The sequence below is a fragment of the Dreissena polymorpha genome, chromosome 15 (assembly GCF_020536995.1).
Source record: "Dreissena polymorpha isolate Duluth1 chromosome 15, UMN_Dpol_1.0, whole genome shotgun sequence".
In the NCBI taxonomy this organism is placed as follows: domain Eukaryota; kingdom Metazoa; phylum Mollusca; class Bivalvia; order Myida; family Dreissenidae; genus Dreissena; species Dreissena polymorpha.
The window spans coordinates 32,773,696-32,793,890 of record NC_068369.1 but is presented as its reverse complement, the minus strand read 5'-3'; the positions used below and the strand labels follow the sequence as shown (position 1 = coordinate 32,793,890).

Below are 20,195 nucleotides of genomic sequence, written 5' to 3'. Positions count from 1 at the left end.
AATAATATGTACTATATTAAATTCGTCCCTTGTTTGCGAAAGAACGTGATGACTGGACAAATTTAACAGAACATTATCATTTCAAATGCATGAACGAGTAAAAATGACACATAGATATAATTACCTTTATATTTGCCTTCAAACGATTCAGCACTCCATCATTAACATCCTGAAATATCAAAATAAAACATAAAACGTACATAACCGTTTCAAGATTGAAAATTGTTTCACAGGTTTTTGTGTAGGTTAAGACTTCTTAAATCTTTAGTTTTGTTGAATAAACCTTGGAATTTTAGCAATCGCGAATATCGAAGTTGGGATTTGAAATTGGCAGCCGACAACGTTCACAATTTCATGATCGTGGAGATTCTACATTCACGTGACGTGCACATTGACGTTGATATAAGTTTTTACGTTGGGTTAATGGAGTTGCACACCCATAATCTTAAAGCGGGTATATACGATTTTGTCAAATATTTATGAATTTATATAAACTGTGTAAAAAAATTATATATATATTTCAATATAAATTAAAATAAAAGTTAAGAAGAACATGTGTCGAAAAATGCGAAATAAGCCAGATATTTTATTCTGAAACTGAAAACGGCTGTACAGCCGAATTCGCCAGCATGTATACCATACATGTACGATGTGCATCTAAACTTACGAGGGGTGTTCCAGAAGTTCGTGGATTTTCGCTATAACTTTCATTTGGTAACATAAATGGAAAAACAAATAGCATGTTAAGAATATTTCGTCCTTTCCAAATCTACTCTCCAAATATCATGGAAATACATAAAACAATAAATATATATCAGAGATTTAAACATGTGCACAATGCGCACACCGACGCACGTGTAACGTTTCTGTTCAACGTCAATGACGTTATGAAGTTAACAACTGTCAAATCTTTTTCACATAATCACCTCCAACGCGAATGCACTTTATGTGTCGGGAAATCCACTTGTCAAAAGTGTCTCTATACCAGTCAGCGTCAAAAGACGACACGATTCGCTTTGCTGCAACTGTAGGTTCCTGTTTACTTGCAAAGCGAATACCGCGCAACCGTGATTTAACTTCCGGGAAGACGCGGAAGTCCATAGGGGCCAAATCCGGGCTGTAAGGAGGACTTAGGCGTTGTAACGTAAAATTTGCCGTAAATTCTGTTTATCAACGACATTTAAACCAAATTTAAATTCGCGTAACGCTCATACTTATAATAAAATACACGCGTGCGCCGCATGTCGTTACTGAGGTCTCTATGGCAACGCGTTTCAAACGCGCTTTATGGAATTCATGCATTTTTAGCTTATATATAAAGTCCGTGGTAATTGGTTTGTATAATATGTAAATTTCATTGACTTTTACCAGCAAACTAATAAGTTATAGCGAAAATCCACGAACTTCTGAACACCCCTCGTAGTTTAACGGTTTATAATACAAAGACGAATGCTTCGGTTATTGTAGGAAAATATGCACGTCACTATCGGCTCGGGGCGCTAATTTGTCTTTGCTGCATTTTATGAAATTCGGCTTTGATGTATAATTTTTCTTGCCTATTTTGTGTTATTGTAACATATTTTATCAATATATTACAATTAAACACATATAATAAATCGTATATACCCGCTTTAAGTATGAAATTTCGATCTTATGTTTCCTTGTTCGTCTTCGATTTCCCAGATTCTAACAAGAAATTAGTGTCAGGCGCAATCATGAACAAAACACGTGTTCACTTAGCGCTGGCAAATTTTAAATACTATACAATATATATTGTCCCCATTATTGTGGGATGTATGTATGGGATAAATAAACAAGACAGGCTGATACAAACTGGCTCACAACTTTGTTGGAAAATAAATAAATATCACGAAAGCGAATATAAATTAATCAATACTCATAACTACTAGCCATTTGACTTACCTTACATAATTCAATGTATTGCCGAGCGTCTATCCACGCTGAATTCATGTCGACATCCAGTTGAAGTAACGCTTCAATAACTTCTACATCATTGCGAATCAAGAAATAATTCATGGTGAATGCGATAGCATCACTCTGTTAAACACAACATACAAACGAGTGTTTCAGATTTGCTAACCAATATGTACACATACATTTTCCTGAGTTTTCAGTCACTCAACTCAAACCTAAAGTATATATCTTGTTAAACTCATCCAACTGAGTTGTTATGTTGTCAATTTACGATGAAAACTGTATTATTGTTTGACGCAATTATACTTTTACTGTAAAATATAAATTAAGGTATGTGATGCCTATCAAATAGCTTACTTTTTTCATTTAGCAGAATGGGTCCTTGAGTACAGTATAATTTGACTGTGTCAAGGGTGAGAATCACTATGGTTCAACGGATTCGTATTCAATAGGAAGGTGTTAAGTTTGTGTTTTGTATTGTTTTTAGAAACTAATGTTACTAGGCACAAAAATCGCCTCGCCATAATTATACACATGCATATTCTGATACTGAAATATCTTCAACTTGTGTAGGTTTTTGGATATTAAGCCGTTTTCAACCGTATTTTAGTGATAACTTTGTGTGCACGTGCTATAACTTCACATAGTGTATCGATTGCTGTGTTTATTTGTTAACTTACGAGGCAAACACACATTTGGTATGATACTGATAGGTCTTGTTACGGAGTGAGTGGATATTACAACAATGACATTCATATATATTATGACAAATATAATAATCAATAGGCTTTTACAAATACATTATAATAACTATTGAAATCAATACATGGCTGTTAGCTGTGCGCACATCAATTCCCTACACAACTGAGAAATAATTTTCTCATTAACTCACTGCTTCTCACTCCGTTTTTGCAATAGCAAGTGTCCAGTATACTTAACTATTCACCACCCATATATAAATAACATGTCCATATAATTGATTTATAACACTAAATAACCGTTATTTTTCGACGTAATAATAATTCTACTGTTTAATTAGTATGTCCGCATATATGGTAGCTTTGTCTTCTTAGTTCGTTATCCAAAGTGAAATATGGGACCCGTCTGTGCACATGTTAAATCATAGCATTACGATTTTTCTGAACATTGTCGAAATTCATACCATTATTAAATTGACCTTTGAAGAATGTAACTCAAATATAGTATATATACTGGCTATGTATGCATTTATGAGTATATTTATTTTTATTTTTTCATGAATGTGCGCAAACGGGTATATCGACGGTATTTTCACCAAAATCCAGAATTATCTTTAATATTTGATATTTGTTTATAGAAGCCATACAAAGTAACGCATGTCGATTGTCATCTCGCCAGTGTCAATCAGAATATTATCTAAATATCGATCGACCAATCTGCGATCGATAAATCTTGCGCGCCGGTTGATAACGACCTGTCGAACATTTTCTAGACGAGTCGAATGCCTAGTTCTCATGTATTCAACGAGTTTCTTATATTTTGTCGAAACAATGATAAAGAAATATAAAGAATCAATGTAAATAAGGTTTATGAAACTCGGAAAGTCGGTATCTAGATAAATAAATTAGAAGAATTTAATATGTACAATTTCCAACGACGTGGAAATGTGGCCTTGACAAGTGCGAGTTGAAGCTTCAATGTGTAGAATTACAAAATTACCCAATATACCCCTTATACCAAAAATAATTTATTTCAGAAACTGAAAATGTCATATAAGCTATATTAATTATGAAATATATCACGTGTATATGTAAACTAATAGGGAATATTGGTATTTGCGTGACTTAACAAAATCAACGTTATAAATCGATTGTCATGTCAAAAACAATTAAACACTATTTTACGATACTATTTTATTAAAAATGTATCGATGGAACCGTTTTGTTGCTCTGCAATTTATAAGCAAAGAAGCCAATTTGGTGTTACATAAACTAGGTTTTATAACCGCTAAGTCACGTGACTAAGTTGGCGGAGCGATCATCGTCCATGCAAAATGTCAATTATTTAATGTTACTTCCGTTCATGTGATGCAGTGTCTATATCGTGGAAAGTTCTAGCGTAAAATAACTATTTATTTCTATTCTGAGATTTAAAAAAACATACTTGCGAATATTTATAGACCTACGTGGTACCTAAACTGTAAATATGTGTGTGTACTTAACCAAAATGGAAAGAAACATAGAATTTGACGATTGTCCATGCACGCGGAAAACCGGTTTAGTGCCATTGAGGACCGAGAAAACAAACAACAAAGCAAATCGTCATCTCAGAGCATGTCAAAGCAAGAGTATATCAACAGTTCATTATATGACATTTTGAATCACATGTTTGATGAACTGTGCTTCATCCAGAACGAGCAAATGAATTGCAGTTTAATTGTAGTACATATGCAATAAACATCAATGAACAGCTTACTGAAGATGCATTTACCGCGAATGTTCAGTCTGACTAAAAAGACCCTTGCATATACATCGATCGTTATCGAAGCAAGATCAAGACGGAACAACCTGATATTAAGGGGGTTTATTGAGGAATACGGAGAAAACTGCAATAACATAATTATATACTTTTTAAAGAATAATGATGATGACCATAGTTATTTCTTCATTGCTTGTCCACAGAGACTCAGTAACAAACAATTTAAGACCTGTTGAATAACAATGAGATTGACCCTGGTAATGTTTACTTTGTTCGTGCACAGAGACTCGGTCACATACACCCACGCCATTCCCATCAAAACAGATAGTGATTTTTTTATAATAACGGCACTGAAGAAACAATCATGAACACTGTTAAAAGGCATAGGAACACCAAATTATTAATCGACTTTGATTTCCTTTTTACATTCAATGGACTAGATGCCATCTAAAATCTCAATGTAACCTACTGAAAGCGCACAATTAAAAATCAAAGGTCCAAAGAGTGTATCCGGCGAATTTCATTCATGACAGGAATATAGTTAATCACGTGCGCCAACTCTTTTTGAGATGCATTAATACATGAGCCAATGCTAGTTCAGAGGTGGCTCTTAGGCCGGATATTTTGAAATTTAACTGATAATTATTTGGGGTGATTAGGTTTTATATGGGTTTTTTCAACATATTTCGCATTATTTAGAAAACCGGCAAATGTAGTGCGATTCAGCGATTATACATTCATCCAAATGTGTACCGACAAATCCAATCACAACCCATTTGAAAACAAGATGATCTTTATAAGTTGTGACAGCCAATTACATCGCTCTTTACATAAAACGTTTGCTTGAACCTGTACAACTTAATGCGAGCACAAAAACCTAGGCTTCTCGCCGATCTAATAAATACATTTGTATTTTTCAAAAAGAGATGGAGCCAATGCCAATGAGGGGGCGCTCAGAATAGGAGGTGGCGCGAATGCACATGTTTTGCTATTTTAAAGTGAAATATTTTATGTAATGTTTATTCATTATGTTTACAGGACTTATATTATTTTGTGTATGTAATGTTTATGCATTATGTTTACAGGACTTATATTATTTTGTGTAAGTTGACTTCTTCAACACATTTGAATCGCGTGCGTTGTTAATTAGACAAAGTAGTTTTCTAATTATGTCTTGATGGATTTAAACGTTCGTCTTTGTAAGATAAGAACATGTAACATGTATTACAAAAAAAATAACGGAACAAGACCGAGCTATCTTCATTTTTTGATTTGAGTTGATAGTGGGCAGAAACAACATATATGAGCCTAATTTAGATGTGTTGACCTTGGTCATTTAGTAAATTAAGCATTTGGATTAAGGAAAACAAATCATTGTTTCAAGCAGAAGTATTATCTTATATTTATTGTGTGAGTTATCATACTGTATACAAATATTGCTGTCGATAAGTTATTGGTTTTATTGAGTATTACACATTTTGGGTAAATATCGTACAATATGTTTTATTGATGTTTGTGACTTCTTATTTATGATAGAATGTGTTTATGTAATGTAAATGTTTAGGCCTTTGTATGTACGTTGAAAAATCCCATATAAATGTCTATGCGCAAAGACGAATGCGTTGATAATCAAAGTTGTAAGCGTTGACAATCAACCAGCGCATAGATTTAATCTGTCAGGTCCAGGATTATGTCTAAGCTTGTCGCAGTAAATATGCCTTACTAATAGTTATCATCTGCACATACTGGTTAAAATACAATTTGATCGAAATCTGTCAAGAGCAGACAAACATTGTGTAACTATATGTATCGCATAAAAAATGACAAAGGGCCATAGTTTGTCAAAACTATTTCATCTGCGACCACCTTCGCACCAAAGTCATACAGCTCTTATTGCTTGAACAAAATTTACACAATATTTGAAACGGACTTGAAAGCAATATTTTCTACAACTAATTTTTCTGTAATAAAAAATGGCCATACTTGTATCAACAATTGTCGCAGACGTAATGTATTCCTTTTCATTCATGTACATAGTTAGTTCATTCAGTTTTGAACGAAGAGTAATGTACACACATTTTGGGGATTTTCGGACGTGCAAACACAAGTTCAATGCTGAATGTGACCATAAACTACGCAGTTAATTTTTAATTACTATATATCAAATGAAAACAGCATATGAAATATGTTTAATTTAATTACAATTCTTATTTTACTCAATATCGATTTATAAAGTAAATAGTTTTCATGATTTATGCTGGCGGACTATTCAATCGCAGGACAAGTGAATATTACTACAGATAATTGTATAACTCTGGTTAACATCAATTGTATTTTACATCTTGAGGTTTCGATTGCTCTAGTTATCACAATCCAACTGTACTACACAATTTGGTTTGTGAACGCGTGCGTTATTTACCATTGATGTTGCGCAATATAGCTCCACATCAATTTATTGCGTAAAGATGCGACATATAGCGTACGAAGGTTATGCGACAGTAAGTGTTGCTTTCGATTTTAGCTTCAACCTTGCGATATAAAAAAGTCGGTGCGACAGTATATGTTGCTACTCATAATGCAATTTTAGACAGTTTTTACCCCAAGTAAAAGTTCAAAACACCTAGGTATTAAAAAGGTTATATGTTAAGTACTTGTAATACTCAAACTGATTATTTACATAAAAAATCGTGTTACATAAGCTATCTCTGTGAAAGTGACCTTTAGTTTACTAAACTAAAGTCAATAGAAGTCTAACCAAAAGATAAATTAAAGCTTTACAATGACAAATCTCAATATTCTAAATTAAACCAAGTGTAACTGCGGACTAACATACTGACTGGGAGCTGATGGATATTATCTCCCCCATTTGATGGGGGAAATAAACATGTCTTATTAAGCATCGTTTCTTGCTATTGACAATATAATGCATTCCATTTATATAGTCACTTTGATGTTTAAATATTTTTCATCCAATATAACTTGATTATTATTACATGTTTTATTTTGTATGTATCATAACGTCGCTGTCGTTCTCAAACCTCGTAGCTACAAAATGCCAACTTTTCAGGAGAGAGAAAAAAACGTCTCATTTTTTTTGTATAACGATGTTTTAGAAATTGAAATTCTGTAAAAATACCAAACAAATGAAGCTGCAAAATACGGTGTAAGCCGTAGACGCGTAAGTCATACTGATAAGTCATACTGACAGTCAGACATGGTAGATACGATATTTTGTCACCACAGTTTTGTCATTTTTATGAGGTACGACAACTCGTCCTGATAGGAAACCTCGTAGTTGCAAATAAAAAAAAATATAAAAACGTTTTTGTCAAATTTGTCCAAACGAAACGACGTACCTAAAGGTGAAATGGCGTCGCTACGACTTTTCGCCGGAAAAAAAGCCAACACTCATTCTACAACATTTCGTCACGTGGCTTTTTCAAGGGTTCTGATTGGCGTAGAGCTACGAGATATAGCACAAAACACGCGCCAGACTTCATATATTCGGAAAAGACGAAAAAAACATATTGAAAATTTTGTAGCTATGAGGTTTGAGAACGACAGCGACGATAAATGCTTAAGTACACGTTCAAGTTACAAGAACTGCATTATTAAAGTCCCTGTCTCACGAACACAGTTAAATATATGATCAAATAACATCAGTTCTTATGAAAGAAAATCTGTCAATTTCAGTGACTCTATATGGTTGAAAAAATATGTTTATTTCACAAAAGGTTTGTTAAGAATAAAATAAGAATGGAATTACATTGCGAATATACCTGTGGACCTGGTCGATTTATTTTTAAAGATATCACAAGCTAACGTATGTATATAAAACATTTTAATTAACACTCGCCAAACTTTATTATCAGACATATTTTTACATTGATGTGTTCCTCATTTGTGCACGTGGTAAATTTGCTCGTGTGTGTGTTAACGGTTTCTGTATCGCATTGTACTAAACTTTACGCGTACAAATCCTATCTTAAACTAGTATATACTTTGCACAAGGGTACATTATACTACCATCCGCAAATGTTTTACTTACATTCATTATTATCTTTCTTATGTCATCTGTACACACCAGTCGCTTGACAACAACAGCTCTGTCAGGATCGCAAAGAACCCAGTTCAAGAGACAACTCCCAAGTGAAACATCTATCAATAAAGAAATCACATTTTTGATCAACATTCGTTTAGTCATTACACTCAAAATTGCGAACATTTCAAATAAAACATAACACATGCATCAGGATGTTGATTTTGTACATGCTCAATAGACATTGATTATGTTGGTAAAAATGCGATCGCTTCATTAAAGAGATTAAATACTATTTTTAGAAATGCAACTGATTATTAAGTTAGGTACATGACTATGTATGTGAGGGATATTGTTGAATAATGGCATTTCACCGGGTTGTATGTAAACAATACACGTTTAATGGCTTCTATGCGCACATGTACAATTATAAGCAAACGAAACAACTGGTGAGCTTAAAACTGTCTTTTTCATTATAAATAGTAGACTAAATCTTTGGGCTGCAAACTATCATGTTTATGTTGAACAGTACACTGATAGATTGAAACTAAATGTAAATTCTTCGAAGACAAAAAAATAAGACTTAAATGAAGGTGGTAAATAAATAAAAAAATACAATTATTTTATTCAGATGAACTATCGGAGATTGTCAGTAATTGTACTTATTTGGTTATTGTTTTTACCACCGAGCGTCGATATCTTATCAGGTAAGACATCAAAGGACACGTCCTAACTAAACGCATGTATGTTGAAATACCCTACAATGTCTGTTAAATGTAAATTTTACTTATTTTATAGGCTCACATTTTCTATTTTACATTTTGCGACTGGGGTGTCGAGATTAAACAACGCTCCTGTGCTAGAAAGTGTTTTTTTTTTTACTTTTTCTAAAAGAGAACAGATGTAAAGATACAGTCTCAAAATAAATTTGAACATGGTAAATTAGGAATAACTTCTTTCCGTACGATAAGAGCTCTAAATGTAGTTAGATATTGGTTACAATTGTAAAGATAGATGACTGTTACTATGCCAAATTTGTGTACAATTCTATGTGTAGAATAATGGAAATCAGACAAAATGTACAACAACTGGGTAAGCTTGTATGTTTCCTTTTGTAATTACTTTGATTTCAATTTGCGGGGCTATATATACGTTTTGGCGATGATAAAATATGTTTGTCTATGTTAAACTAACGATGGCATGACCTATTTGTAAACAACTTGCCAAATTAACTCTTTTTTCTTCTCGAGCTATGTGTTTTGTAACCTTTCGTTATTTTAAAATAAATCGTATCGAACAAGTATCAAAACAAACACGATAAGAAGTGGCTTAAGAAGACTGTTTGTATCTTCACATTGACTGAAAGCTGAGACCGTTAGATGGCAAAACATACTTCAATTCCATACGAGATACATTGCAATATGTGTCATATGCTCGAAAATTGGTATTTCTTCATAGTTGAATGTACACTATAAGCAGAAGTGGGAAAGTTAAAGATTGATAAATACTATTTGAAAAAGCCAAATATGTTTAAATTTGTTGAATTAATGAAATCCGAAAATGGTCGAACCGTTAACAATCTTGCATTTTGTGTGAACAAGCCTTTCGTCTACTTATTTATTTAATCTTTACTATGATCATCATTTAACAATTAAAACACATTCGTACATAACCATATAATGTAGATTAATCATGATAACAAGGATTGATCTCTCGCTTATGTTGTGTTTGTTTATGAAAATGTACTATATTCGTATACAATGTACTAGTCACTTGACCATTCGTTTGTTGGATACATAACATGTGTGTGCTGTATACTCATGGATATGTGTATATTGTATAAACAATACACTGTTTAAACTGTGTTATGACTATAGGTCACTTTCTATAAATGAGGATCAATATGCTTCCGAATAGGGTTCCTTTGTGTTGTTTAACAACAATCATATCCATTATCATTTTTTATATCATTCATACAGCATAGGCTATGTTAATAGGGAGTTCATTCTAAAGAACTGAATATACACTATTACACATCCACACGTTTTATACCATTTTATAAAACACATTTATGTTTATTTTTATAACACATAATATTGTGAGTTCAGATTTAACCGTCTATTTACGAACGAAATAACATTAATAAGTAAAGACAAATATAATATAATTATCGTATTTAGAGAAAACGCGATAAATGCTCAATACAAAGCGACGTTCGAAGAAAAAGTTTACCACGAGCTAATACGCACCATCCCACAAAACATCACAGATCATCTGCGCAAGCATTTTGAACTTGTCGCAAAGGTGTAGCTTTTCCTGGTAAGTTTCTTCAAACGTTTTGATTCCGTCATTTGGACTAGTATTATTTCGAGGCATTTTCGATTTGATTTCATTCTTGCTGTCCGAAATGGCACTGTCTTGTCTAAAAACCAACAAGAACTGTGTGAATGAGATCGCATAAAGCCTGTATACCATATTTTATGTACATATTTAAATCGATTTCACATAATGTTTTTATTTCAAGAAGTATTACCGTCTGCGAGTATCCGAGTCAGTTGTGATTACCAAAACGGAAGGTATGCCTTTGTCCGTAGCAGATTTTACAGTTTTAAACGTGTATTGGTCATTGTTCAGAACTAGATTGACGGGTAGAATTTGCAGAACTGACCGGTCTTGGTAGATTTCCCCTGAAAGTTACACACGTGAGTGATGATCTTAATCTACAAAGGTAAAATAGTTGGAATACTTTTGAAGAGTTGCTGTTGTTATTTTGACGTTATTACTTGCTAAATTTACCAATTATAATTATGTAGCGGTACTATTTAAATACTCTCATTTATTAGTAACGCTTTCCAGCGTTGGATAGTTAACGGGACTACACATGTGTAGGAAAAGAAACGTCCGTTTATAAATGTTTATAAAAATATGGGTTTTATAATGTACATGATATTGTTTCACATTAGTGGTTTAAATTTAGTTGATTTTACTGTTGTAACCTGATACAATTGATACAACTGTTGACAGATTTGAATGTGTGTGTATATACATAATTGATGTTGTTTTGTGTTTATAAAATATAGTAATTTATTGTAATGAGAAAAAAGATCGCGTATGGTCTTTAATCTGCACAATCGCCCATATCAGCTGCGGCGTGTTGCGCCACTTTGAGTGTCCTATTTTATTATTTCATACTTTTATTATTTATCTATAGAAACAACACAATATACCATGCGAAAATTAAATGAAAACAGGGTAACCAGCCAAAGGCGAATCATCAATACATATGTCAAATATACACGAAAGTAAATGTTATATTTATTTTCCGTACATATAAGTAGACTCAGTTAAATGTTTGCGATAATGAACAATATTTTGATTGGGTTATTCTTGTTAAATCAACAAAAACACTGTACTATATTCTTATTAAAAACAGATTAATAACATGTACTTTACCTGGCATGTGTGTATGATGATTTTAACACAAGTAGAAGTAGATGTAGTAGTAGTGACAGTAGTAGTAGAACTAGTAGACGTTGTAGTAGTAGTTGTAGAAGTAGTAGTAGAAGTGGTAGTAGTAGTAGTAGTAGTAGTAGTAGTAGTAGTAGTAGTAGTAGTAATAGTAGTAGTAGTAGTAGTAGTAGTAGTAGTAGTAGTAGTAGTAGTAGTAGTAGAAGTAGTAGTAGTAGTAGTAGTAGTAGTAGTAGTAGTAGTAGTAGTAGTAGTAGTAGTAGTAGTAGTAGTAGTAGTAGTAGTAGTAGTAAAATATTGTAAGTGCAGGTCGAATTCATAACCACATTTAAAGGTGAAGTAAGTGTAATCTAACTAATATATTAATATTACTTTACCGGGTATGTTATTAATGATACAATATCCGGAGTTTTATCATATCTAGTTATTGTGTAACAGTTCCTTGGTGTATACATAACTCCAAAAGGTCTATTTTATTCATTTTATGTGTGGTGGTCTTTTTTATTGTTATAGGCTCCATTTCCTGCGTCTGTTTGTAGCATGGGATGAACATTGTTGTTTTAATTTTCTGCAAATTATAAATTGTTATCCAGTATCGAATAATAATAATTTGTCGGGTTTCATACAGTGGTATTCTTTCGTTCGCCATAAAGGCTCATATGAGTTGTAGATGTTTATATGTAGAGTATATTAAACAATCCAATTCATTTGTTTAATGCCATGATCCTTATTTTGATCACATTCTTCAGGCAAATAGTTTAAATTGGATGTCAAATAATTTAAATGTTCTTGTTGTTAAATACATACTGATTAACAACGGAAAATGCATGTCTGAGGTATGTCCCAGATTCCTTTTTATATAAAAAACACCTTAATGTTAAAATGATAAACCAATCTCAAGCTTCTCACCATATAGAACTGAATCCATATTTGTGTGCCTTGCACTTTCTTCATATATTCGTATTTGTGGTTTCTTTTGTCCGTGTTTATTTTAAATGCCCATGCGTTTCAGTATACCTCGATATCGTTAAACATGGATTGTAAAGCAATGTGTGTTGTTGAGAGTAAAACCTGATCGTCCGCGTAGAGTATCTGATAGTAGTAAATTGTACAAGTAAATTGATTGGACATAATAAGTTAATATTCGAGTTTATATTGTTAAAAATATGGTTTACGACTTCAATGATCGACAAGGATAATCCACAGTCTCTCTGTTTTACTCAACACTGAGAGTATATTATGTCCGATAGCTCGGTATTATATTTTACTGCTGATTTGACAGTAGAATACATCGCTTTAATAGCGATAATCATTTGCATTATCATAACAGTTTGCTACATTTATCAATATATTGTTTACTGTTTGTCCCCTGTAAAAAACGTTTGATATATAAGCCTGTAACAAGCAAATGTACTCAGTAGTGTCGTTGCCTTGCTGATACCTACACTGATATATTTTCTATCGTTTCACTAATTTCCGTCCATATTGAAAGATGATTCAGCAGAGTATGTTAATATTTTATAGTCAGTTTATTGTTGATTGTTATTCCTCGGTAATGTTGTAAAATGTTAGGATCACCCCTTTTAAATATTTGTATATTGTAGCCCAATCCGCAGTATTCAGGGTATACAGCGTTGTGAAATATACTGTTCTATAGTGTATGTAGATGAGGTGATATTATAATCAAACGCATGTTTTATGTGTTTTGATAATTTTCATCAGGTAAACTTACTTTATTTTTATAATTGTTGTTCAAAACTATCCTTTGTATTTCATAAACCGTTATTTCGCAATCTAAATTATGGTCATGTGTTGCATAGCTTTTTAGCATTTTTTGATGAGTGTGCTCAGTTATAGTTTGAGTTTCTCCTTGAAGTGAATTGAGTTTATTCATTTGTTATGGCTTTTTTAACCGATTTCACACATTGTATAGGTTCAGATTTTGCGATATTTTTAAAGTGTTATACTTCGGTTTATTTAAGATATAGTTTTTGCATATTTTCTTTGACATTTGCCCTATATGTTTGGGGTTGGTTAAAACACTGTCTATTAAGTTATTCGAACGTACAATACAAACATACATGCTATGTTCGTAACAATACACTACATAGGTAGAAATTGCTGTATTACTTAACATGAAGACTGCAAAATACAACTTGACATAATTGCGAAAAAAGCTCGAGGCTTATGCTATGTCTTTGTTCTGTCAGTAAGAAGTGCTGCTGATATGGTGTACACAACATGAAACAACAATTTAAAGAATTGACTAAAATTATGAACAATACAGTACAGTAATATGTATAAAAATAGAAATGTAAAATAATATGCATAATAATACAAATAATATAACAGAATAGTGTAGATAGCAATAAAGCTAATAAGTTGAGTAGGAAAGGCAAAAAGTGAAGGAGAAGAGTCTCAGAATAAGAGAAGTTGCGGCGATCGGTTCTTGAGACTGAACATGTTTGAATATTAATGAATTAACTTCGAATGATTCGTCTTTTAACACCGAAAAGAACAGGTTATGGGTTTGTAACTGGACAGATTATCAAATAATATATACCTCATTTTTTCAGTATAAACAGGGAAATTGAAGAGTGGAATGTATATCCAATCTCACCAAATTGACAATAGGGACTTTGTGCATTGTTTTCCGCGTACATATGTTAATTCAAGCTGCTACCATGCATTCGTAAACGTGCATATAGACCATTAGACGTCCGCTCCCGATCGTAGTATTGCTGGGGTATTATTGTTTATCTTTGTTTATATTTGCAGGAGCCGTTCTGACAGATTCCGGTAGATTGTTACATTATTTTGTAGTTGATGGTAAAAAGAATAGTGAAACAAGTTGTGATTTACATTGAATGCTTCGAAAAGTGTTAGAATTACAAAGTGGATAAGCCTATCTTTCACCCATGCTAGAAGGAATAAGTGTACACAAATATTGGGGTTATATTAAATTAAAGAGTTTATAGAAGTGGGTCAGTTTATGTTGTGTTCTCTTATTTTTTATAAGTTCGAGAGCCGCTGAATTATATAAATTCTGCAAAGGTGCCTAACGTGTCCCCTCGCTAAATATCCTTGCTGCGTTCTGCTGGATCTTTTCAAGTCATATTTCATCTTGTGTAGTAATGCTATTTCAGAATAAATCAGCGTTTTCAAGAATTGGTTTAATAAATGTTGCGTATGTCGATATTAGCGACTTTATATCGAGCGTAAACTTAAACGTTCTTATACGATTGAGTATGCGTCATGTTTCTTCTTGATTGATTCAATATGGTCGTTTCAGGAACATGAACAAGATAAAATAAAAGCCTAGATGTTTATTAGACGAAACATCAATGATTTGGCAGTCGTTGAAAAAAAGATGATGATGGATTGGGCGGTTGATTTCTCTTCATATTTTACCAATGATTCGGGTTTGTATGGATTCAAGGAAAACAACCGCTTATCAGTCTATTAATTAGATTTTTGCAAAGTCAGACTTAAGATTAATAGCTGCATCAAGCGGGTTGTCAACGATTATATATAGTGTGCAAACGGGCGAAATGGACAGTAAATATATCGTACAATTTCATGTATGTATATTAACAAAATGAAGGGCCCTAAGAAATAACATTAAGGAACACCGGCATATATTGGCAATGGGTCAGATTGGAAGCCGGAGATTTCAACACATTGGTTCCTCTCATGGTAGAAGATTTCACGAGATACCACTTAGTCGGAGCTTGTGAATAATGCCTTAGACATGTCATAAATACGGATCTACCTATTTACCTTCGTCGTAGATTTATGTCACACGTATATGAAAGTAACCAACATACTATTGAAAAGTATACATGTAATTAGCAGTAAAACACGAAACGAGCAACAAAAAAAACACTTGTCCCTTTATCCTCATGCTACGAATTATATTTAAACACAAACGCGCGATAGAAATAGTTCGTGAATGTTTGGTGAATTATTTAAATGATACCGGTAATGAATAATCATGACATACATTTGAAACCGATATCTCAAAATGCGTGTGTATCTTTACGATGTTTTATGTTGTTTTTTTACACCGTGTATTATTAAAGTTTCATATAACATGGCAAGAAACAAAAATGCGATGTGTATACTTCAATTAGTTTTATGTCATGCCAACGGTACTTCTATTCGTCAACTTTTTTCATTCTACGCATAGGTTGGTGTTTAAGCGGTATGTTTTTTTATCGTTTAATGATTGTATGAATACATTTGCCGGCTTCGACAGCATCACTGCACAAATACAAGTGATTGTTTTTCTGGTATTTGTGACGTTACTTTGAATGTAAGGGTTTTCATAAAAGAGTTTGATGCGCATTATTGATATGATGATTTAAACCGCTGACCAACTCAGCTTTTATGACGTAGTTTCGTGTGCATAAAGACTTGCATACAATTTGATTATATATCAAATCAATGCACTAAACTTAACTTATTAGCTACCCACGTTAAACATTGTAATAAAATCGAAATAATTATCGTCGATATAGATGTTATAATTTGACCAGAAATATGCTATACCTGATTGATCGAAACTATTGGTTAACCTTGTTTAAACTAAAGTGTGTGGACGACGTTATTTTATATTTGCAGATACTGCAGGTTATGCTATGTTTTACCCTGTACATTTACGATGTGGCAATTGCAATATTTTCCCACCGGAAGGTCAGTATTCTGCTTGAATGTTCGTTCCCAGTATTTAAGTTAGTAAGTTTTCCTTTGAAGGTTTATTTCAATATTCCCACATTTAATAGGAAGAAGGGTGTTCATCGGCGCATGCATAGACTCATTTTTCCGTTGATATGAAAAACAAAAACAATGTAGAAGACAATCTGATGTTGCAAACACAACATCCGTTGTGCTATATATAGACATACATCAGTGCCGCTAAATACGAATGTCATGATGCATTGTCATCGGTAGGGAACCAGAACAAATGATCACATGTAATTGCCCTTGCGAAGAGGCCGAAAACAAGAGGGAATGTATAATATTTGATGTAAACGAAAATGGACGGACAATGAAAGTACATAACAGACTATAGTTAAATATCGGGGCGGGGCTATTCCGGTATTTGTAAAAGACACTGCCAATGTTGAATTCATTGTTTCAAGCATAATATATTTCAAAATAATGACCACTCTTATAAAATGGAAATCTGTTTTCAAAATAGCATATACATATTCAGCATAGCATTTACTTGGAACCGGTCATAAATTGTTAGAAAGCTGCAATTGTCATCACGTTACCTGGCTAAAGATGTTCAAACATAATTATGTTACTTAGTGTACAACTGCATACCTTTCATTCTTGATCGGATCATTTCGGACGAAATTCGTTTTTCTAGATTAGCTCGAAACTCAATTTCCCCACCGAATTCGTCTAGCGTAGAATTTTCCACTACGACGAATAGGTTGTGATGTGGATCCAAATTACGTTCTGTATGCACCCTGTCTTGTATATCATCCATTGCCGTGGTTAATTGGTATTCACAGATGCGTGCAGCATCCTTCAATCACACATTGTACAATACAAGTATACATTTATATACTAGTCTATATTCCATACTAAACATAATCTTTTTATAACACGCCCACACGTTATTATTATTTGTATATCATAAATCAAAGTAACATAAATATATAGTTGAAGTCTTTCAATAATTGTCCCAATTATTGCAACCGTTCCGTATGATGACATGCTATATACAAGAATGTGACAATGTACAAATAGAACGTATAAAACAGTTTAAGGTTGAAGTAACATTTTGAAATTGTATGTGTTTTTTTGTTCTTAATGTTTTGAAAAGATTTTATGACATGTCATCGTTTTAGTGATATTTCACTGAGTGAATACTGTTATCGAATCTAATGTGTATATGCAGCGAAAACATAACTGTTTCACAGATGTAACCAATGTGAAATATTGGTTTTATCAAAACTCATTGCGACTTGAATTTGACGCATGTTTATTATATGTGTTGATAGTTTGCTCTCAAACTTTACAGGCGCGTCGAAAGCTGTCGATCATTTGGCCTACGACTTTTGAACTGACTTCAGAAATATGGTATAGCTGATTGTTATAAGTAATTAGTTGAGTCCGTCTAGCGATCGAGATGCGTTTGGGTCATTCAAGCTAAAATGAACACGATTAACATTCAGGCTTATTATTTGCGACCGTCCATTAAAGATAACAGTCCTGGCAACCCCATCCCCTTTAGCGCATCGCTATGAGAAGCTAACAGACAGCGTAAGAAGGGAAAAAGCTATTAGTTAGTATGCATATAATATCGAGTCTCAACTGTAGAAAGACTCAGATATGTTGGGCATTGAAGCAGCTCGATGCAAACATTAAACAATGTATTTTCCGTCTTACAAATGTGAACATTACTTGACTGTTTTCTATCAACAACGACATAGTTATACAGCGGACACACACTAACCCCTTTGATGGTCCCATAAGGAGCACATCAATGGTATTTTTGGAAAATGTATGACTGACAAAAAATCACATTCCTTTTTCAAGCAGATAATTTGTTATCAAATAATCATGTTGCATTGATTAAATTATAAACTAATGTATTCAATTCCATTTTTTTTATATACGCATCCGTGGGATGCGAATTAACGTCCCTTAAAACGTCAAACTTAAAAAATACACAACACTAAATTCCCGTATTGATAGGGCGCAAGTGGTAGAGCGGTTTTCCATGTATTTTTCAATTAGAACGATTTCACGACAACGGTTGATTTTCCACCACCCGCGTTAAACTTTGTATTATTTTGAATGTAAATATTTATTTGAGCGATTGTTAAAACGAGAGTGCGTGTCTTTCAAATTGTAAATACAAAAAAATGACACACTTTTTTGAAAATTAAATACCGTACCGACCCCGTTGATGTGCCATTTACATGCAATCTTGCAAGCAGAGAATTTGAACAGAGCTAAATTTTTAAAATTCAAAAACCCATTTTGTTAAAGGTTTTAAGCGAACATGACCTATTATAGAGACGGATCGTGAACTGAATGTATAAGTAATATACTTATAGATGGGCACAAAATAAGACCAAAGTGCTCGACGGAAAGACGAAGAGAGTAACGGAAGAAAGGCACGTGGGAGACGTAATTGAATAAAACCACTGTATGTTAAACACAAGTACGCAATTTCATACGTAATATAACCATTTTATGCGTTGGATACATTCAGTGGCTTTGGAGTTAAATTTGAAACAAATTGATGCGTACCAAACTTTTAAATATCTGTATTGTGTGTTCCAAAGTTACATTTTATTTGTTACTATGAAGTGATGTTCAACAATGTTTCATGTATTGAAATAATAAGCTGTACATGGTAAATATCAGAATGCGGATACGAACATATTAAGAAGATATTGATTTAAGAAAGCCTTTGCAAAGTTTGGCAATGGGTATTGCAACCGTTAAATTCAGATGATGTCGTTCCTCTCGAAAGCAACAACTGTGATGAATTATTGCACCATCGTGACATGTTGCTCGGCAAAATCCAAGAAGACTGTGACATTTGTATTTCTTTTGGTGATTTCGAAATAATGAATGTTATAATATATATCACTTTTCATTTTGATTCAAAATCACACAACACGGACTCATTTTTTAAGCATAACCAGTTTCATATATGTGTACACTCCTTTAACAGACACAGAGCCGTTACCCAATATCAATACATTTATCTACATCATGTTTGCCTATTTATTTGTTTTAGATTGCAACAGAGAAATAAAACGAACCAGTCGTAACTTATGTATAGTGTGTGTGCCTTCGATAACATATGTTTTCATGACTTCATTGCAAATTTCAGTCTTACTTTGTAAGCCTTTCGTATTATTGCGGTCACTTTCTCGAAATCATCTTTGATTACAGCTTGTTGAAGCTCGTCTCCCTGACATACCGGCGAGTGTGTCTGAAAGTGTTTCTTCAACAGGTTAAAGCGCTCTGAAAAAAAAAGCTGTGCAATACATATTCTGTTTAGCATTACAATAATTATCATCAGTATCATATTCGTAACCACATTTGACTATGTGCCAATGCGGGATTTAAATGCGAAAATAAAGGCGGAGGCTATCGTTGTTTTCAAACATTAAGTCTTCGTAAACAGCCCTGTAATAAACTGCAAACCAGACTGGTTTAAAGATCCCTACGAGTTATACATCAAGAACCTGATTTAGTTCTACTAAACGAATTTGAACACACACACACCGAAAGTTTTATTTCCAGTGACAGCAGCTCA

At 33.2% G+C, this 20,195-nt stretch overlaps 1 protein-coding gene across 4 annotated transcripts in view; it reads right to left on the bottom strand.

Moving 5' to 3' along the window:
- The window catches only part of LOC127861298 (transient receptor potential cation channel subfamily M member-like 2), a 139,255-nt gene that overhangs the window by 63,148 nt on the left and 55,912 nt on the right, over positions 1–20,195 (bottom strand). For all 4 annotated transcript variants that reach the window (XR_008040157.1, XM_052399746.1, XM_052399747.1 and 1 more), the window contains exons 7-13: positions 19,773–19,900; positions 17,231–17,438; positions 10,965–11,118; positions 10,681–10,853; positions 8,441–8,550; positions 1,924–2,058; positions 125–169 (exon numbers count right to left, since the gene is read on the bottom strand). Coding sequence is in view for 3 of the 4 variants with exons in the window: in XM_052399746.1 (XP_052255706.1) it covers positions 125–169; positions 1,924–2,058; positions 8,441–8,550; positions 10,681–10,853; positions 10,965–11,118; positions 17,231–17,438; positions 19,773–19,900 (953 nt within the window). In the remaining variant the exon portion in view is untranslated. The remainder of the gene's footprint in view (positions 1–124; positions 170–1,923; positions 2,059–8,440; positions 8,551–10,680; positions 10,854–10,964; positions 11,119–17,230; positions 17,439–19,772; positions 19,901–20,195) is intronic.